General features: G+C 50.9%; 1 protein-coding gene across 2 annotated transcripts in view; it reads left to right on the top strand.

Moving 5' to 3' along the window:
• The first annotated feature begins 869 nt into the window (after nucleotides 1-869).
• SYT17 (synaptotagmin 17) overlaps nucleotides 870-21,378 on the top strand; it is an 85,041-nt gene continuing 64,532 nt past the window's right edge. Inside the window, exons 1-5 of one of the 2 annotated variants that reach the window (XM_029222069.1) lie at nucleotides 870-1,220; nucleotides 4,821-4,838; nucleotides 5,496-5,644; nucleotides 12,150-12,298; nucleotides 15,078-15,697. In XM_029222069.1, coding sequence (XP_029077902.1) covers nucleotides 1,206-1,220; nucleotides 4,821-4,838; nucleotides 5,496-5,644; nucleotides 12,150-12,298; nucleotides 15,078-15,697 — 951 coding nt within the window. In that variant the 5' untranslated portion in view covers nucleotides 870-1,205. Of the gene's footprint in view, nucleotides 1,221-3,651; nucleotides 4,674-4,815; nucleotides 4,839-5,495; nucleotides 5,645-12,149; nucleotides 12,299-15,077; nucleotides 15,698-21,378 lie in introns of those variants that run through there. The other variant, XM_029222070.1, reaches the window with a different exon arrangement.

The following is a 21,378-nucleotide window of genomic DNA, read 5'->3' as shown; positions in this document are numbered from 1 at the left end:
CAGGGCAGAGATTTTATGCCATTTTTACTGATGAAAAGACAGAGGCAGTGGGAGATTAAAAAAGCGGGTAAACTGGTGACGGGCAACTGGAGGTGACTGGCAACTGGAGATGGCTGGGCATTTAAAAAAGAGAACCAGCGAAGGGCAGTGTTCCACTTCATATCCCTCAGTGGAGACCCAGCCTCAGCTCTGTGGCCTTGGGGTGGGAGGATCGGTTTGGGGGAGGCCTCCAGGCCCAGAGCGTCCCAGCCACGAGGGCTGGCAGGCTGGCGGTGGACACGCCCGGGGGCGCACGCTCGCTGGCGCGGAGCTTCGAGCGGGCAGAGACGCAGGACGCTGGGCGCGACGCTGGGTGGCGCTGCTGGGCCGTCCCGCGCCAGACCTGTTGCGCCCAGGGCGCAAGTCCGGCAGCTTTAGGGTAGAGGGACGCGCCGATCTCTCCGCGCGCCCCTGCCACCCTGGCCGCTGTATCTCCCTCGGGGAGCCCAAGGCCCCACCTTAACTTGAGGCTCCCATTCGTTTGGCCTTTGCGTTCCTCACCGCAACAGTTCTAGGCGCGTCGGGATGGGGGGGGGCGGGAATAAAGTTTTTCCAACCTGGTCTGGGAGAGGGCTGGATGGGGAGGACTCTCCCAGCTCCAGACTACAAGGTGGGCTGGACCGTGCCCCTTCGGCTTCACGGCCGCCTCTGAGGCCCCGCTCTTCGTAGGTGCCACCATCGGTGCCGACCGGATGGGCTGACCCGCGCACCGCCCCCTCCCACCCTGTTCCCCTTCGCGGTCCCCTCCCCCGCCTCTGGCGCGCACTGGCCCCAGCGTCTCCGGCCCCGCCCGCGCCGGGGTCGCTGCAGTCTCCGTGGTTGCCCCGGGCTCCCTCCCCAGGCGTCCCGGCCTTAATCAAGCCTGGGGAGCGCCTCGGGGGGAGCGCGGGACAGCGAGGGAGGCCAAGGCGGAGGCCCTGGGCGCCCGAGCTCTCCCAACCTGGGAGGCGGCCCCGATTCCGGGAGCCGGAACGCAGGGGAAGGCAAGGACGGGGCGGCCGACGGAGGGCGGGAGCCGCTCATCAGCCACGCCAGTCACGTCTGGGGCCACCCGGCTGCCTTTTTCTTTCTTTCCCCCTTTGCTTTCTCCCCTCTCTCGGGTTGGCGAGGGCAAAGTGGCCGTGGCGGCGCCATGCCCGGGCCGGAGTGAGTGCGCGCGGGCGAAAATGGCGTACATTCAGGTAGGGCTGAGGCCGGGGGGCCAGGTCCGCGGTGTGGGTGAGGGGTGCCGCGCCCCCTGCGACTGTGAGCGCGCGGGAGGGAGGGCAGACGGCTGCGATGCCACAAACTTGCCTGGAGAAAAAGGGTGTCTGAGCGCAGGCTACCTGTGCAGCAGTGGGGGGTGCGCCCCAGGAGAAGAGGCTGGGGACCCCCGCACCGCGTGACGAAAGGCCCTAAGCGGACTCTTCACGCGCGCCCTCACCTCCTGGGGAAGGAATGGGGGTGGGGCGGACTTTTCTTCTCCCTTCCCCCACCTCCTCCCTCGTGCACCCCTCCCCAGGGGAGGGGCCGCGGGCAGGGCGGTCCGGGGCGCGCCAGCCGCCCGGCCCGCCAGCTGCCGTTGCCTTGGTGACGGCTCCGGCTAATTGGGCGGCGGAGGGAGCCTGTTCCGGCCAGGAGGGACAAGGACGTCGTCTTTCCCGGGCACTGGGTGTTGAGCGGTGGGGGACACACCAGAGGCGCGCTGGTGGTGTTGGGGGGCAGCCGATTACTTTGGGCCATTGCATTGGGGTCTGGGAGTTGTGGACCACCATCATCTTGGGGACACCCCCCAAGAATCCTTAGGCTGAAATAATTTACAAGCACCCTCTTTAGGGGGCGGTGAGGGGGCGCTGCTTGACTGAAAGACCTTTCTTCTCAATACATGGGGGGGAAGTGGCGACGGGTCAGCGCCAAGGTCATGCAGTCAGACCCGCTGAGCTGCTTGCTTCTGGGGTTGGCTCCTCAGCCTGGCAGAGAAGCCTCCAGGCTCCCACGGTCAGGGTGCATCTGGGCTCACGTCTCCCCTCGGCTACAGCTGGGGTTGCTGCTGGTCCCCTCGTCCCCCTTTGGCTCACGCATCCCCTTGTCATGTCTTTAGGCTTTTCCACCTGCCAGGAGCTCTGCTCTGCCACCTAGGCCATAGCCTTCACATCCCAATCCTTAGATTCGCTCCATTGACTTCTCTCTCATGGAATCCCTAGGTCACCTTTTCAAGTTCAATGAAGGTCACATTTACTGTTCACCTACTGTGTGGATGTTGTCGGGCGGGGCGGTGTTTGACAGTTGCTCAAGAGACACTTGGCTAATCACCTACTATGTATGGGCAGTGGGGACACAGCTGAGAAAGCAGCAGGTCCCTGCCCCTCAGAATGCACAGTGCAGTGAGAAAGGAACAACGCTTCTACGGGTCTTAATGACTGCCTTCAAGCACAGAGTAATTAAGTGACTTGCCCAAGGCCATACAGGTGCTTAGGGGTCGTGGTGAGGCCTAAAAGGGGGGCTGGTGGGGATCGGTGGGGGATTTGTTAAGCATCTGGTATGAGGATGGCCCGGTGATGTTGACTTTCCTCCTAGAACAAGGTGTTAAACTTTTTCTGTAAAGGGCTAGATAGTAAATACTTCTTTTTTCTTGGAGGGCTTCATGGTCTGTGTCACAACCTCTTGACTCTGGCACGACTAAACAGCCATAGACAGTAGTAAATTAATGGGCATGGCTATGTCTAAATAAAAGTCTGTGGACACTGAAACTGAATTTCATATACTTTGTATGAGTCAAGAAGTATTAATCTTTAAATTTCTTTTTCAACCAAATAAAAATATACAAACCATTCTTAGCTGGAGGGCCATGGAAAAACAGGCTGCAGGCTGGATTTGGCCTGCTAGCCATAGCTTGCACCCCCTGTTCTAGAATATCTGAGTTCTCCTCCTTCCTCCTTTTTTTCCTGGCTCGAATCAGTTCTCCTCCATTGGGTCAAACACATGAAACCGAGCCTCAAAGACTTGGCATTCCTGGGAGCCTCAGAGCATCTCCCCTTTCCTCTTTCTTCATTTTCCTTGTTTCTCTTTGCTGCCCTGACAGTCACCTTGCACCTGGGCCTTGAGAAAGCTGCGTGGTTGTACCTCATTGGGGCCCCTGAGGTGGCCTTGCCTCTGTTCATCATGGTTTTAGAAATGGTTCTGTTTGGATCACTACATACCCAAGAAACACTTCCCTGTGAGCCTGGCTTGTGAAAAAGCATCACTTGATCCTTGCACTTTACCGTAAGCATTTTAAAGCACTTTCTCATGTAAGCCCCACGAGGGCATAGCTGTTTGCTGCATTGTTCACCTCACCGCTGTATTGGCCAGAACAGTCCCCGGTGCCTAGCAGGTTCCAACTGGACTTGACAAACCGTCTGGTTCTCATAAGCCACAGAAGGGGTTCAGATATTGTGCAGCTGGGCAGGACAAAGTATTTTCATAGTGTCCTAGCTTAGCCCTTCCACTAAAGAGAAGAGGTTAACTGAGGCTCAGAGTGCCCCCCCCACCACTCCTACTTGCCCAAGTCACATGACTGGCCACTGGTGAGGCCAGGACTAGCGCTTCTTCACTCAGTTTCATACCCTTCTCCTCACCCGCCTCAGTGTGATTAGTGCCCAAGACTTCGTTTCCCAAGCTGCAGTAAATCGCTTATCACTTCAAGGATTTTGAGTTTTTCATGAGCTGCGAACCACCTGTGCTGTTATTCACTTAATTTTTTTTCTATAAATGGACTTGCACTTTATTTTAACTTTAAAATATAGTATGAAAAGGAAACTTTATGTCATTACCATAATAGAAAACCAGGGTCACGTGATATAAACAGAAGGCAACAGGAAAAATAAACACCATGAGAATAATGCCACATTCTCGGATTCTAGATGGGTAGGCTGTCTCCAAGGCTCTGAGCTGGGGTCTGCTCTCTGTTTAAAAAGGAAGGTGGGGATGGGATTTGCAACTGTTAGAAAAATGTCACATACAATGGTACCAAATTAAGACTTTCTCCTCCTTGCAAGAGAATTGAAAAAGACAGTTAACTTTCTCCCTCTTGACTCAAAGTTCTGAGTTCTATGGGAGACTCCTCCTAACCTACCTGGTTTACTTGGCCCGTTTGGAAAGCCATTAAGACTCTCTCCCGGAAGGGGGTGGTGGGAGCCTGTGCCTTGGGAACCGGAGAGAAGAAACTGGGGTGGAGGTGGGGCTGAAGAAGGGAGGGGCTCCCTCCCTTCTTCCCGAGGACCAGACTATGGCTTTCTTTTCTTTGGCTCCCTCTATTTGTGGGTGGTCATGTGAAGCTCCCCACCATTGGAGCAGAATTGGAAGGTAGGGCCTCGGGGAGGGCGGGGGAGCCAAGTCACATCCACGCTGTGCCTGCCTGCATGTTAGCTAATCATGTCCTTTTGGGTTGGCTTCATGGCTATTTCTGTATAGGAAGGTTTGCTCCTCTCCTGAAGTGTGGCTGCATTGGATAGCACGACTATCTATCCACCCGCTCTGATTCATAACAGCATACGGTGCAAATCAAATCGAAATGCTAAAGTTTCCCATTTATTCGGTGTTGGTTAGCCAGGAGGCTACCAGCAACCCTGAAGGTAGCAACACCTTGTTAGGAGGTCAGCTCCCTTCCCAGGATGGTAAGTGGAAAGAAGCAGGGCTTTTTTTTTTTTTTTTTTTTTTTTTTGGGTTGCTGGAATATTGCTAAACTGGTCTTGTCTCTCTCTCTCTGTCGCCCCCCTCACCCTCTGCGCCCCTTGGCTTCACGTGGATCTCTAAAAGGGCAGTTGGAACCTTTAAACGAGGTGAGTTAATTCGGCGATTCGTTTGGTCTGGCTTCTAATCAAGAAATGCTTGCTTGTCATTTTGGAGCCTTATGTGGGGCTGCGGGGATATTGAATATTAAACAGCAACCGGATGTTGATAACGGCACAGTTTCCATCCCCTTCTACGGAAGGGAGATCCCGGTGGAAAGACACTAGTTGATGAGATAAGTTTTCCTTCCCACCCCCTACTTATTCCCATTTGACTATCTCTGTTTACTCTCATGTCATGAGATTATTTTTTTAAAATATTTTTGCTTTGCTTTCAAGAAGACAAAGTAATATTCATTGTGTTTTGAGAACATATTGCATAGCCCTCACGATGTTGAATAAACCACCCCCACGTCAAGAAAGACGTTCACATAAACTGCAAAAGAAAATAACCTGCAGACATTTTGCTCGCTATTAATGGCTCGAGCGGGTTGGTGTTTGCCATATCTTTGTGCCTGCAGTTGGTAAATAGAAATGGAAAACATTTTGTTCTGAGTGATCAGTGGCGGAGACGGACCTCCTGAATGTCGTTATTTCTCATCAGGGATCAGCTGCTTGTAATTTTGGGTGTTTTTCCTCTTTTTCCTCCCCACCCTTTCCACCTCCCCTCTACCCCTCTTCACTACCCACCTCCCCCCATGGCCTCAGGGTTTTCTTTCTAGAATCTCCGATCTGCTGCTCTGCAGATGGACTTGCCGGCACTGCTGTCAGAAGTGCTATGAATCCAGCTGTTGCCAGTCAAGTGAGGATGAAGTTGAAATTCTGGGACCTTTCCCTGCCCAGACTCCTCCCTGGCTGTAAGTAAAACTGCTCCGAACTTCCTGGAAGGCAATCTTAAGACCTTTCTTTTCTCCGTTTCTGCGAGGGGGTTTGGGGCACGGGAAGGAGGATTTGGGGTATGAAAGTGGGAAAGGCTGAGTTTCCATCGACCTCTTAGCTGCTGATGGGATGTGCTCTGTGCCTCGTTGCGTTCGGCAAGCTGGTGAGACCAGCTGGGGGTGGGGCTTCAGTTTAGCTGGTTTCACATCGGGCTTCTGAGATATGAACTGTGTAACGCTAAGCATGTGGGCGCGTTTACTCACGTTGAGTGTCGTTCCAAGCAGAAAAAGAGATCTGTGAGCATCTGTATTCTTCCAGGGATGTCCAAATTCTAAAGGTTTCAATCCAAGTCAGTACGACAAACTGTCCTAGCACCTGGCCCGTGCCTGGCTCATGCTAGATGCTCAAGGAGTATTTGGTGTGGATAGCATGAACAAACAAGTGCCTCTCTGCTGGTTTGAGCAGGAACTTCAGAAACAGGGGAGCAGAAAAGCACCTCCAGTCGCCATCGTGTCCTCCTTCGCTGTTTATGTTCTCTCTGGCGTCTTTCGTTTTATTTCCAATTCGTTTTCCTCCCGCGCCCGCATACAACATCTCCATCTGCCAGTCGCTCAGATATTTTGGGAACGCAGTTTTGAAGCTTCTCAGCCACGTGTCTGGTCCACCTCTCTGTGGCTGGGAGAGGAATGTGGCCGGAGAGTCTGGGTTGAGTCTAGAGGGCCAGGGCCTGGGAATCGTCAAGTGTCACTTCTCGTGATACAGAGGGGAGGCTCAGAGAGTTGAGAAGACAGTGTGAGGGCCCACAGCTGGAGCCTCAGTGGGGATCCAGTGCTGTCTCAGCTAAACCCTTGGGCTAACATTCCAGAAGCCTCTGGCGCCCCATCTTTCCCTCCAAGTTGGGGGTCATGCCTCAGTCCTCTTATTTTCTTAGAAGCAAGTATCACATATTTCCATAGCCAAATGGCTCTGTGTCAGGCTCTGTGAGTTCAAATCCTGTTTCTCCTACTTTTTTCTAGTTCTGTTCCCTTGGACAAGTTGCTTGATCACTCTGTGCCTTGATTTCCCATCTGTCAAATGGGGATGATAAAAAGAATAGTATTTATCTTATAGGGTGGTTGTGGTGATTGCATGAATTAGTGTATGGAAAAGTACCTAAGGCTGCTTGATACCTTGTTGGTAATCATAGACGTTAAGTGATTCTTTTTACCCGATTCTGGGTTTCCCCATCTGTAAAGTAGGAAAAATAATAGAACTTACTTTATAGGGTCGCTGTTAAGCGTAATGAGATATGCACGTAACGTGCTGAGCACAGTCGTAAGTATTCATCTCTATTATTATTAGGTATAGATAGAGATTCTTTCAACTGATAAAGATAATGTTAAGGAACTTCCCATTACTCACAGGTTGTAGCCTGAATCCTGCAGGTGTGCATAGAGTTGAGATGTTTGGTGAAACCAACTCATTAATCAAGGGATCATTCCCATTTTCCAGTGACAGAGGTTGGCTCAGCCCATCTGGTGTCTTTAAAGCCATGCTCAGAAGAACTCCAGCTCTGCTGTGGCAGGGCTATCTTGTTCATTCCAAAAAATGGCCGTTGACCAGCTGACTAACCTGCAGGCAGAAATCGAGTCCTGAAAGTGGCAGTCATGCCATTGAAAAGTTAGTCTCAGTTTCTTTGGTAGTTTTTCTCTTGAGGTTGCCCTACAAGGCTAGATAGAGTCCTGTTCCCATGCTCAGGGGATTTAAACTCTAGTATAGGAGATACAGCAGGTATATAAGTTCAGTTTGTGTATTCACACCCTGCACACCCGAATGACGGTCTTGCATAGAGTTTTGTTATGGAAAAATCCTGGGAGAATGACTGCAGTCATAGCTGGATCCAGGGGCTCATATGATGTCATGGGCGTGCATGTACATGCTCTCACTCTCTTTCTTTATGTTTCTTCTGTTTTGGCCTCATTTTTTTTTTTTTTTTTTGTGGTACGCGGGCCTCTCACTGTTGTGGCCTCTCCCGTTGTGGAGCACAGGCTCCGGACGCGCAGGCTCAGCGGCCATGGCTCACGGGCCCAGCCGCTCCGCGGCACGTGGGATCCTCCCAGACCGGGGCACGAACCCGCATGCCCTGCATCGGCAGGCGGACTCTCAACCACTGCGCCACCAGGGAAGCCCTGGCCTCATTCTTAAGCTTTGTTTTTCTCTGCCTCATTTTTTTTTTTTTAAGACTTTAATTAATTAATTTATTTTTGCTGTGTTGCGTCTTCGTTTCTGTGCGAGGGCTTTCTCTAGCTGTGGCAAGTGGGGGCCACTCTTCATCGCAGTGCGCGGGCCTCTCACTATCGTGGCCTCTCTTGTTGCGGAGCACAGGCTCCAGACGCGCAGGCTCAGTAGCTGTGGCTCACGGGCCCAGTTGCTCCGCGGCATGTGGGATCCTCCCAGACCAGGGCTCGAACCCGCGTCCCCTGCATTGGCAGGCAGATTCTCAACCACTGCGCCACCAGGGAAGCCCCTCTGCCTCATTTTTAACAGCAACAAATATATCAGGAAAGGCTCTCATTGCCCTGGCTCGGGTCGTGTGCCAATCACTTGATGCAATCACTTTTGCTTGGAGGAAAAAGTGCTGGGATCATTCCTGGGTTTCCTGACCATCCTGGAACCAGGGAAAGGGTTATTCCACCTGAAACACAAGAAATAATAAGCTAGTCGAACAGGGGTTGGCAAACTTTTCCGGTAAAGGGCTAGTTAGTAAATATTTTAGCCTCATGGGCTTAGTTTCTGTTGCAACTACTCACTTCTATCCTTGTAGTACAAAAGCAACCATAGACAGTTCATTAGTGAATGGGCATAGCTGTGCTCCAACAACACTTCTACAAAATTAGGCAGTGGATTTGGCCCTGTAGTTTGCAGACCTGGGTAATAAACAATTTGGGTGCTGTGACTGGATCCAGGGTGGACAAACGCCACGAATCGGGGGGATCATAGAAAACGGGCCTGCGAGCTCAGGTCGCGTAGGGTCTCAAATGCCAGATTAAGGAATTTGGATTTTCTTCTGAACCAGAGTAGACCCCTGATAGACATTGAAAATCACAGCCTGGTATCTGTTTGCCCCAGATGCAGAGTGTTACAGATGCACGGCCACTGGGTTGGAGGATAGTTTTGCTTTGCCCAGGCTGCTGACCCTTTGTACAAGCAGGGGATTTCTTCTGGGGTGGGACCCTCAGGGAAGACACTTGTTTTGGTTATGCCACAAGCAGAGAAGTGGGCTGGAACCTTCCAGCAGAGCCAGCACACCACACAGCTTCAGGAGGTGCCCTTCACGTGGTGGTCATTATGAATGGGACCACCTAGAGTTACTGCAGTGTACAGTCTGAGCAGCTGTACATGACCTTCGTGCTTCCTAAGATGACCCAGGTCTTCCTTGAATCCTGGGCACACTGAGTACATTTTTGACTGTCAATATCATGCATAATATTAAGAGAAATCTGTAAAGGGGAGGCCGGCTAAATCCTTCAGAAAGAGAAGTTAGTGCTTGTGCTTCCCTCACATTTATTTACCAGGCAGGCAGTTGCATGTTATCAAACAGGCAGGGAGTAGGAATGTCGAGTGTACAGGCCTTGTAGTGCTTTCCTACTGTGACATTAGAACCAAGAACCACAGAACATGCCTCTCTGTGGGGTGGCATGTGGCAGATGAGCTGGCCCTTTGTGTGTGTGATTTGGGGGGGACACACCATTAATTGTCACATATGCTTCCATCACGTGGGTCCCCCCAGCTTTCTTGGGCTGGGCTGGGCTGGGCTGGGCTGGTGAGGGTCAGAAAAACGGTACAATCCGACTGGCTCCTTTTGGGGCAGTGCCAGAAGGACCCTCACTGAAGAGTGAATTAGGTTATTTCTTTGTCCGACAAGCATGTGTTGAGTACCTACTAAGCGCAGGGCTCTTACAGGCCTCCCAGGGGATACCCAGCTCTGTAGCCTGGGGCATGTGATCCGGAGTCTGGTACTGCTGCATTCCACTGGGGTTCTGCCATCTCACAGTGGTGCAGGTCAATTCTCCACCCCTCCCTCCACCCGATTGGGGCCTCCATTTCCCTGTCTGTAAAGGGGGTGGGGGTGGTTCATAATGACTAACTCCTGTATTGATTCAAGGATGAAATGATGGTTCCTACAGAGCATTTAGCACAGTGCCTGGCACACAGTAGGTGCTCAGCACCTGGTACTTTTGATCATAGTAAATACAGACCCCACCATTAAGATCTGTACCCTGTTATGGGAGGAGTGACAAGGTGTGCACTCAGATCAGAGTGACACAAGATAAGTCAGATAAGAACCACTGGCAAGGTGTATTCATTCACCCATTCACTGAAAAAAATAAATCCGAGCACCCCAGACGTGCCAGGTGCCGTGCTAGGGCAAGGAGGGCAGTGGTGAGTAAGGCAGATACTGCCCCTGCCCGCGTGGAGCTGTGGCTTAGTGTGAGACGCAGAAGATAGGCAGGCAGACCACACTGAAGAAGAGTTACGTGCTGAAGTGGGAAAAAGAAGGTGCCGGGATAAGGAGTGACGGGGTGGGAGGAGGTGACGGGACAGGGTGGGGCCTCTCTGAGGAGCTGCTGTTGCAGCTGAGATCTGAACAATGAGGAGGAACAAGACAGGTGACGGGGGCAGGAAGAGCATTCCAGGCGGAAGGAACAGAGGGCATGGAGGCTTGATGGTCGCCAAAGGGACAGGGGTGGGCTGGGCATACACTGCTACCGTGTCTGAGAGGACTCAACCAAAGCTTCAGGAAGCAATGGCATTTAAGCTGATCCTTGAAGGCTGATGGGACTTCACAGGTGGAGGCAGCGGCCTCGGTGAGGTATGACAGCCGGGAAACAGGCCATGCAGGCGGAGGGGCCCCAGTGGCCGCGTCACATTTTGGTCCTGCCTTCCTTGGGAGGTGCTGCTGCTTCATTTACAGGAGAGAGAGAAGGATTGACCTAGTACGATCGCATCTCTGCCCTCGTCTGCCCCCTTCCATGCCCCACATTCCATCTGCTCCATTCTCTTTTTTTTTTTTTTTTTTTTTTTTTGTGGTACGCGGGCCTCTCACTGTTGTGGGCTCTCCCGCTGCGGAGCACAGGCTCCGGACGCGCAGGCCCAGCGGCCATGGCTCACAGGCTTAGCTGCTCCACGGCATGTGGGATCTTCCCGGACCAGTGCACGAACCTGTGTCCCCTGCATCGGCAGGCAGACTCCCAACCACTGCGCCACCAGGGAAGCCCCTCCATTCTCCTTTTACAGACCAGGAGCAGGAGGCAAGCACTGGGAGTTTCGCCCCGTAACGTGCCCATTCGTCCTGGCTGTGACTCTAGCTTTGGAGGAACATCAGATCAGTCTCATGTCATGCTCAGGCTGCATCTGCAGACCTTATAGAATTTGAAAGTTGCATTTTTTAAGACTAGTTTCGCCTCAGGTTTAAATGTCAAGTTGGGGGATGCAGTCTTGAAGGTATGGCTGAGGGGCTTGCTGTCAGCAGCATCAATCTCATGGCCACTTTGCAAGCTGTCTCCCCGCTCCTTTCCCCTCCCAGCGTCCTTAGTAGCTGTGTGAGTATTGGGGGATCTTAAAGCCACCTCTGCTATAGTAACATCAATTAAAATGTATTGAGCACTTACCTGCAACATACCAACCACTGTTCTGAGCATTTTATATTGTTAACTCAGTGTTCACAGCAACTGGGTAAGGCAGGTACTATTATTAGTCCCATTTTACAGATGGGGAGACGGAGGCACAGAGAGAGGGAGGGACTTGCCTTGATCTAGCTCTTGATTACTACCTTGTACTGCTGCCCCCTGAAGTGCTTTCTATTTTTTCAGCATTTCTCATCCTTATTGGGAGCACATTGAGTTGTGGCTGCTGCTAATTCGCAGCTGTTTCTACACTTCAAAATGTTGCTCTTAAATCATTGATTCTCAGGGCCATTTTGTAGCTATAGCCTTGCCATTCAAAGGAACTTTGAGTGACATTGTTATAGGATATTTTTTAAAGATGTTATAGACACAGTGACTGTTGAAATAGTGGGACACTTCTTACCAAAAGCCACTTGCAGAAGTTCTGATGCATATAAACAGCCACATTCTCCCTTCCAGACTGAAGATTGACAGGTCTTGTCTTGGTTTAGTCAAAGTGGCCCCCTCCGTGTGGCCATATCCTGAATAAGTTTACATATCCCTCCCCCCACCCCAGCCTCAGCTTTGAAATTATGCAAATTCTTGGCAGATTGTTCTAAATTGGGAAATACTCATTTATATCATTTCACATTTTGTACAACAAGCAAGATGTTATTGAGAGTTAACGGCTGTTGAGAGTTTATTTCAAATTTGCATTATTCCAAGTTGCATAAACTGGGTCTGAGAGCAGTTTCGTCATGGGTCTATCTCCCACAGGACAGAGATGCCAATCCCTGGGGATTCTCTGACAACCACCGAGACCTCTTCTCTCCTACAGGTTGGCCAGCCGGAGCAGTGACAAGGACGGGAACTCTGTCCACACAGCCAGTGAAGTCCCGCTGACCCCACGGACCAACTCCCCAGATCGGAGATGCTCGTCTTCGGACACATCTAAGTCTACATACAGCCTGACCCGGAGGATTTCAAGTAAGCGTCTCTGCCGTGACGGTCAGGGGTCCTGGCTCGAGCAAGCCTTGCTGCTCAGCTGCCACTCAGAGTCCGTGAAGTACACCCCCGCTATCTGGGTCCCCAGGACAAATGGAGAAAGCTGGCATTCCCAGACACTCAGGAGCATCCCCGGGAAAGACGTGAAGGACAGGGTCATCTCTGGGGAGGGGGTGGAGTGGTGTGACAGTCCAGGAGACAAGATGACAGAGATCATGGCAGTGTGACAAAGGAGGGCATTGCACCTGATTTCTTCCAAGTTCAGTAAGAAGCGATCATTTTGATTGATTTTTGTAGTATTGATCGCAAGTGTCATTGAATTGGCTCAGTTGATGACATTGTCAGCATATTATCATTTCGGACCCCGAAAGGCAAGTGCTAGTTACCATGTTACGTAGCAGGGCTTGCAAATTCAAGTGACTTCAGGGGCCAAATGGATTGTGTCAGTGACTGAGTGCAGAGGGTTGGAGAGAGATAAATATCACCCTAATGCAGTGACAAATGGCAGCCGACTCTTGGCCTTGTACTAGGGCAGGGTAGGGATTGGGGCCAGTTAGGAAGCTAACGTCTCATTGAACGGGGCCAGCTACTACTCAGCTCTTGCCATGTGGGATTGCATTGCCTGATCTTTGGAAAGAGAAACTGGCAGTCTGGGTTTTTATATGAAACTTCTTTACTTTTAAACCCAAACAGAATGTATCTCTGGGTTGAATGTGGCCCTGAGGACACTCAGTTTGTCCACTCTGATGTATAGCCTGTGTGTTTGACCAGATGGCATGATTTGGGTGGGAAGGAGAAAGCCCAGAGACTCCCAACCTCCTGTCACTCCCCAAATGGGTCTCCTCTGTCTCATTCAGCTGATGTCTGAAATTCACTTAGCAGGGAAAAAGCTTAAATTCATGAAACTAATCCACTCAGCTGGAAATGACTGATGTCTGATCTTTCCTGGGACTATGTGGGGAAGAAGAAGGAAGTAAAGTTCAAGGGCTTGAAATAGTGAAACCGAGGGGATGTCGGGCTTCTGTAGCCTCAGTCTTTCCATCTGTAGAATGAGAGGGCTGACCTGCCCCGCGCTGGTCACAGCGGCCACCACCCATGTGGCTGAGCTGAGATGCCCCGCACCTGTTACATACCCAATGGATTTTGAAGCCAGTGTGAAAAAAGAGAATTTACAGTGTCTCACTAAAATGTTTTTACATTGAGTGCATATTGAAATGATTATATTTTGGATATATCGGATATTAAAATTGATTTCACCTGTTTCTTTGTAGTTTTAAAAACTCGTGGCTACCAGAAAATTTTAAGTTACCTTTGTAGCTGGTACATCTGTATCTGGCTCGCATTTATTTTCTCTTGGATGGCGCTAGTCTAGATGATTCCTAAATCTCGTGCCCAGCTCTATACAGAGATGACTGCATCCAGCACACATTCATCAGAGAGTGCAGCCACGCACCGGCAAAGGCTCGTGATTTTAGCCAGCAAGACAGGCTTTGGGCAATTAACAAGATGCCATGAAAGGACAAATACCAATCCTATTAATACGAGGCATCTCATAATCGAACTCCTAGGCGCAGAGAGTAGAATATGGTTACCGGGGGAGCTGGAACCAGGCAGGTGTTGGTTTCACTTATGCCAGATGAGTAAGTTCTAGAGATTCACTGTCCAGCAGAGTGCATAAAATTAACAGTACTGTATGGAGTACTTAAAAAAGAGGGTAGCTCTTATGTTCTTACCACACACATAAAATTAAATAAAGAAAGAAAGCAGGAGGAAACTTTTGAAGGTGATGGATACGTTTATGGTATAGGTTGTGGTGACGGTTTCATGGGTGCAAACTTATCTCCAAACTCATCAAGTTGTGTATATTAAATATAGACAGGTTTTTGTATGTCAATCATGCCTCAATTAAGTGCTTTAAAAATGAAGAAAGAATGCCATGAGCTCATTGCTAGAATAGAGGGAGGAGCAGAGATTGGAATGATGAACCTGGGAGCAGTGAACTCTGCTGCTTGCGGGGGAGAGGCACCCCGTAAGTGACGAGGTGTGAATGTGATCCTTGAAGATGGGCAACAGCTACCATTTAGTGCCTCTTAACCATGTGCGTGCTCTGTGCTGAGCCCTCTCTGTGCATTGCTCAGTGACTCTTCACCACAGTCCCTGAGATGGGTGCTGTGATGGACTCCATGTTTCAGATGGGAAAACCGAGTGTGTAAAATGTGCCTGGAGTCACATGGCTCATTACTAGAGATTCACACTCACTGGGAAGTAGCCGGGTTGGAATTTGACCCAGGCACTCTGGCCCCAGAGCCTACTCTGTGAAAGTGGAGGCAGTATAGGGTAATGGTTAGAGCCAGACTCTGGGGCCAGACAGGTGGGGCTTGACTCCCGGCTCCTCCTCTTACTAGTTGTGTGACCTTTGGTGAGTGACTTAAAGTTTCTGTTTCCTCATCTGCAAAGTGGAGATAACAGTCACTGGCTAATACCTTGTGAAGATTAGATAACTGGATATACGCAGTGCAGTTAGGGCAGTGCCTGGCACTTAGCTGCCGTGATGATGGCGATGGGGATGGCGGTACCGCCAGGCTGCCTCCCATAGAGTAAATAAGAGGATTTCCGGGAGTGGAGAGCACCTGGCAAAGCGCATCATGAAGCAGAGCGAACAGGTGTGAGGATCCGGGAAATGTCGTCAGTCTCACAGATCGGCCCAGGTCCGGTCCGGTACTCGGTGTGGTGTTCATTGTTATTTCTGATGGGTGTGTAGGTCTCGATTCCAGACGACCCAGCTCCCCACTCATCGATATTAAACCCATCGAGTTCGGCGTTCTCAGCGCCAAGAAGGAGCCCATCCAGCCCTCGGTGCTCAGACGGACCTATACCCCGGATGACTATTTCAGAAAGTTCGAGCCCCGCCTGTACTCCCTCGGCTCCAACAGCGACGACGTGGACTTTCTGACGGACGCAGAGATCCTGTCCAAGTACCAGCTGGGCATGCTGCACTTCAGCACCCAGTACGACCTACTGCACAACCACCTGACGGTGCGCGTGATCGAGGCCAGGGACCTGCCACCTCCCATCTCCCACGACGGCGCGCGCCAGGACATGGCGCACTCCAACCCCTACGTCAAGATCTGCCTCCTGCCGGACCAGAAGAACTCCAAGCAGACCGGGGTCAAACGCAAGACCCAGAAGCCCGTGTTCGAGGAGCGCTACACCTTTGAGATCCCCTTCCTGGAGGCGCAGAGGAGGACCCTGCTGCTGACTGTGCTGGACTTTGATAAGTTCTCACGCCACTGTGTCATCGGCAAGGTGGCCGTGCCTTTGTGCGAGGTCGACTTGGTGAAAGGTGGACACTGGTGGAAGGCGCTGATTCCCAGTTCTCAGGTAAGGGATGGGTTGGCAGCGTCTCCTCTTGGGAGCTTTTTAAAAAATGATTATTTTTATCTCAGTAGTTAATTTTTTTTTTTTTTGCATTTTTAAAACCTTTGGTTTTTAAAATAATTTTTGACTCCCAAGGAGTTGCAAGAACAGTACAGAGAGTCCTGTGTATTCTTCATCCAGCTTCCCCAATGATAAATCTGATACGATCTGGGTGCATTAGTGATACCAGAAAACGGATGTGGGTAACTAAACTACAGACCCTATGCAATTTTACCATGTGTGTGGGTTCATGTGGCCACCACTGCCCTGGGAGCTCTTTGTCATTGATGCTGGGTTATTTACTAAGGAGAGTGATTGTCCTGGGTATGAAGCTGTCAGTCATTTTGACTTTCAGAAATTGATTTGGGAAAAATGAAACGAAGGCTGAAGAACGGGGTGATAGATGGATGTTTATCAGGCAAATTGTGAGATTAGCTTCCTTTCCTCTTCCAGCCCAGGGAAGAGCAACTGGCTGCTTGGGGAGCCACCCATGGACCAGGCTGCCTCACCAGTGGGCTTTTAGGGTCCCTCCCTTGGGCATTCTGTGGGCTGGAGGACAGCACTGCCCCCACTGTGGGTGGAAAGATATGTGGGGAGTGTATGGGAAGGAAAAAACCCCACCAGTTGGAGGCTGGTCTAGACCATCCACGCGGGGACAGTGATCCCGTGTAATGCAGATGGGATTATTTTGCATCAAATACATCAAGGTGCTTCTAAAGCTGAGGTCTACTGGCCAGGGAGTTGATGAGCTAGCATCACATTTGGGGTGCAGGTGTTAAACATGAGGACTGGAGGGGCTGTTCCACTGTGTGTGTGTGTGTGTGTGCGTGTGTGTGTACACATCTTCAAAGCTATCACTCTCTTAGTTTATATTCCCCAAGAAAAAGAAGACCCTGAGGCAGGGGAAGTCATTTAATAGGGAGGTGACACCAGAGGAAACACCAGGAGGGGGTGGGAAAGTCGCATGAAGGGTGCAGTTACTGAGCCGACCACCACTGTGGGTGACGAGCTGAAACCTGCTGGGGGAACTGGGTGCCCGTGTCAGACACACACCTAAGAGCCTTTCCACCTGAGCGGTGAGGGAGCCGGGGTCTTTGTACAGCACCTGCTATCAGCCACTGAATGAGGGCTGGGGGGATGGGGAGGTTCATTTCCTGCTATTTCTGTCCTGTTACGCTGGCAGGTACAGAGACTTTTATTGTTGTTGTTGTTGTTGTTGTTTTTTGCGGTACGCGGGCCACTCACTGTTGTGGCCTCTCCCATTGCGGAGCACAGACTCCGGACGTGCAGGCTCAGCGGCCACGGCTCACGGGCCCAGCCGCCTCGCGGCATGTGGGATCTTCCCGGACCAGGGCACGAACCCGCGTCCCCTGCATCGGCAGGCGGACTCTCAACCACTGCGCCACCAGGGAAGCCCGGTACAGAGACTTTTGACATCCACAAATGCAAAAAAAGTGCAGGAGCTGGCAGGCTGAAGTGGTCACAGTCAGGAGAAGGTGGGCACGATGTTGGCAATGCCTGCTATAATCCCAAATCCTCTTTGCCGTCACACGATCAGGATATATTTGGTGCTTTCTGTGTATCCTCCTCGATATTTGATATCACTCGGTTTTCAACTGTCAAGAAAATTATGTTGAAAGAGGGAGGCCCACCTGACAAAATAAATTCCAGATTTGCCAGCTCCTCTCTTCACATCAGTGGAAGGCCCCGGAGGTAGAGAATCCGGACATCCCCATACCTGGCTCTTGTAGGTCTTGGATGAAAGGTTACCTTGCCTGAAATGCAAAGTCTTCCTGGCCCACCTGCCCTGGTTTGGTTCTCCTGGAAGCTGAGGCCAAGGCAGGGGCCTGGGTGCAGATCGTGAATTTAGGAGGTGATCCCAAGAAGCAGGAGTGAGAGCTGAGGAGGAGACGGGGAAGGAGGGATCGTCAGAGTCAGTGGTGGTTCTGAAGGTCGCCATTCTGGCACTGGGACGGGCATGGAGCCCGTCCTAGCACACTGGCCAGGTGGGCTCCCGAAACCTCACAGAAGGGCTAGGGCAGAAAAGAGAAGGAGCCCAAGTGTGCTGGTGTGCACCAGGTGTGCTGCCCTCTGCCTGAGCTGAGACCTTGCCCTACAGGACCATGGGAGCATTTGTATCAGACGCCAGAGGCAGCCCCCGCCCTGGGCGCTCCCTGCCCGCTTCTCCTGCTTTAGTTTTCTCTATGGCACTTGTCATCATCCCGTAGACCGTACATTTTATGGTCTGTCTCCCCTGCTAGTATGTGAACCTGGGAGGGCAGTGGCTTTTGTCTATTCGTTCACCGCTCTCTCACCTGCTCCTGGAACAGTGCCTGGCATGTGGTAGTGCTCAGCAATATTTATTGAATGAGTGGAGGATGGAGGAAGGAAGGATCCCCAAAGTAAATTTCCTTCTCCTCTCCCTCCCCCCTTCCTCCTTTCCTTCTTCTTCTTCTTTCTCATGTAAAGAAAGGCTCGTGGATATTGAGGGAAGAATGGACTCATATCTGCCATCTCAAACTTGCTCTGGAATTTATACTCTTTGAGTGGGAAGGTCAGCTGTCTGCGGTTGGGGTCCCGAGAAGCAGAGCTTGAGATAGGATTTCAGTGTGGATTAGTTTCCTTAGGGCTGCTGTGACAAAGCACCACAAATTGGGTGGTTTAAAACTACAGAAATTTGGGGCTTCCCCGGTGGCGCAGTGGTTGAGAGTCTGCCTGCCGATGCAGGGGACACGGGTTCGTGCCCCGGTCCAGGAAGATCCCACATACCGTGGAGCGGCTGGGCCCGTGAGCCATGGTCGCTGAGCCTGCGCGTCCAGAGCCTGCGCGTCCAGAGCCTGTGCTCCGCAATGGGAGAGGCCACAGCAGTGAGAGGCCCGCGTACCGCAACAAAAAAAAAAAAAAAAAAAAAAACTACAGAAATTTATAGTCTCAGAGTTTGGAGGCTTTAAGTCAAAGAGCAAGGTGCTGTCAGAGCCGTGCTTCCTCTGAAACCCAGAGGGGATCCTTCCTTGCCTATTTCTAGCTTCTGGTTGTTGGCGGTCTTGGCTTATAGCTGCATCGCTCTCATCTCTGCCTCCCCCTCACTTAGCCTGCCTTCTCTCTGTGTGTGTCTGTGTCTTTTCTTGTAAGAACATCAGTCATGTTGGATTAGAGGCCCACCCTACTCCAGGATGACCTCATCTTCAATAATCCCATCTGGAACGACCCTATTTCCAAATGAGGTCACATTCTGAGGTACTGAGGGCTAGGAGGTCAACACACCTTTGGGGGATACAATTCAATCCAAAATGGGACGCAAGAGAAAACCCTGCAGGGGTGGGTGTGAAGTGGTCTAGGTGAAGGGTGACAACCAAGCAAGGCTGAGCCCCAGCCTGGTGTGTGGTGGGGAGGGCACTCTGGGTCCTGGATCTCATTGCAGCATTTCCTCCTTCAGACAAGGGAGCCAGCCAGCCCACATTGTCAGTCATTGGCGGGGACCGTACTGGGAAATCCGATTTTCAGCCGGGCAGGCTTGGGCCTTCCTGAAGCCTCTATAGTATGGAACAGTGGTTCTGAACAGGGACAGTTTTGGTCCCAGGACATTTGTCAGTGCTGGGAGACATTTTGGGTTAGGTGGATGGGAGAGTGCTGCTGGCCCCTGGCGGGTAGAGACTAGAGATGCTGTTAAACATCCCGCAACGCACAGGATAGACCCTACAACACAGAATGATCTGGCCCAAGATGTCCGTAGTGCTGTGGGGTGAAGGGGAGGATGGAGGTTGGGGGGACGGAGCAGGGTCTGCCATGACAGGCAAGACAGGAGCTGGGCTGTTCCCTGTTGGGGAAGGAGGGTTTTCCAGGGAGAGACAGTTGTCAGGGGTCGGGGTCGGGCCAAGGGGAAGATGATGTGAGGGGTAGATCTCCAGGTAGCTGCTGTGGTTTTCATTCCAAATGTGAAAAAGGAGATACCGGTTTTGAACAAAAATCCATATGAAGCAAAATAGACCTGCACTGGAGACAGAAAACGAAATCCTCACGCAGTGCGCCCAGGCGGTTAGGTTGGCCATCACCGCTGATTTCCACTGGAGGCAGGCGTCTGCCTTCACCAGAGCGCTCAGAAGATGCAGCTGCGTGGGCGGGGGGTGGAAGCAGTTTCTCGTTTTCAGCCTGACTTCGTGGTATGTGGGTCAGAGCGACTCTGAGGGTTTATTAGTTCTACAGTCTCTGCCGTGGAGACCCCGTGGGGGCATATAGATTGCTGGCTTGTAGGGCCAGCATATAGGCATCTTCTGGCTCACGGCAGAATGTCCCAGTTGTTTTGTGCCTTTGAACATTGTGTCTTTGATCTTGACATTCAGGAAATTAGCAGCTAATGGATCTACTGCAGATTTTTTGGTCACATTGAGAACGCTGGGCCAAAAGATAATGGAAATGAAGACATAGAAATACCGAAGTGTGTGGTGTGATTGATGTGGTATGAAGTTATAGTGGCCTCTGAGAGAAATTCTCTCATCCAAGTGGATTGAAGTGAATTGATACTTTGGCCATTTAGAGGTGAAATCCATGTAGTCTCAACTCTTTTTAAAAATTATTAATAATTGTGACAAAACACACATAACATAAAATTAACCATCTTTCAGTGGTATTGAGTACATACACACTCGTCATCACCCCCCCCACCCATATCCAGAACTCTTTTCATCTTGCAAGAAATGAAACTCTGTTCCCATTAAACAATAGCTCCCCATACCCCACTGGCCCCAGCCCCTGGCAACCACCACTCTACTTTCTGTTTGACTACTTTGGGTACCTCATATAAGTGGAATGACACAATATTTGTCTCTTTGGGGCTGGTTTATTTCACTTAGCCTAATGTCCTCAAGGTTCATCCATGTTGTAGCATGTGGCAGGATTTCCTTTTGAAGGCTGTGTAATATTCCATTGTGTGGATAGACCACGTTTTGTTTGTTTTTCATGCATCCATTGATGGATGCTTGGTTGCTTCCATGTTTTGGTTATTGTGAATAATGCTGCTATGAACAGGGGTGTGCAGTTATTTCTTCAACCTTTTTTTGAGCCAGAAAAATATTTGGGATGAAGGACGGTCGTTTTCTCTTGAGATCATGTGGTTTGGGGAAGGAAGGGGGAGGGAGGTGGAAAGAGCAGAGGTCCCGTGGGCATGCCAGAACCTCACAGAGCATTAGGAGGAACCAGAGTTCTTGTTCCAGCCCTTTCACTAGTTCCCTTGTGACTGGAGTCATGTAACCTTGTAGGTCTTGGTTTGCTCATGTCAAGTGGAGACATGGTACCTGCTGCCCGCTCCCTTGCAGTGCATCTCTAGGGCTATAAACTCTTCTCAGGAGAAAGTAGCTTCTGGCTGTGAAAGTGCCTCGAATTGAGGAAAATTATAAATATACTGTACATTATAAATATACAATAAAAATATTGTACATATATAAACTATCTGTTTATTTAGTCAATGAATATTTGTTAGGTGATTGTCATGCTCTAGGGGCTGAGGCTACTAATTTCACTCTGAGTTTCCTGAGTGTCTACCATGAGCCAAGCAATGTTCTACATGTGCTCACTTGTCTATCTTCACAAGGGCCCATTTTACAAAGTGGAGAAACTGGGCAGAGAGAAGTTAAGTAATCTTTCTGTGC

Source organism: Monodon monoceros, unplaced genomic scaffold, assembly GCF_005190385.1.
Source record: "Monodon monoceros isolate NGI ecotype Baffin Bay Population unplaced genomic scaffold, NGI_Narwhal_1 Super_Scaffold_13, whole genome shotgun sequence".
Classification (NCBI taxonomy): Eukaryota; Metazoa; Chordata; class Mammalia; order Artiodactyla; family Monodontidae; genus Monodon; species Monodon monoceros.
The sequence above is the reverse complement of the archived record's forward strand: the minus strand, read 5'-3'. Positions and strand labels throughout refer to the sequence as shown.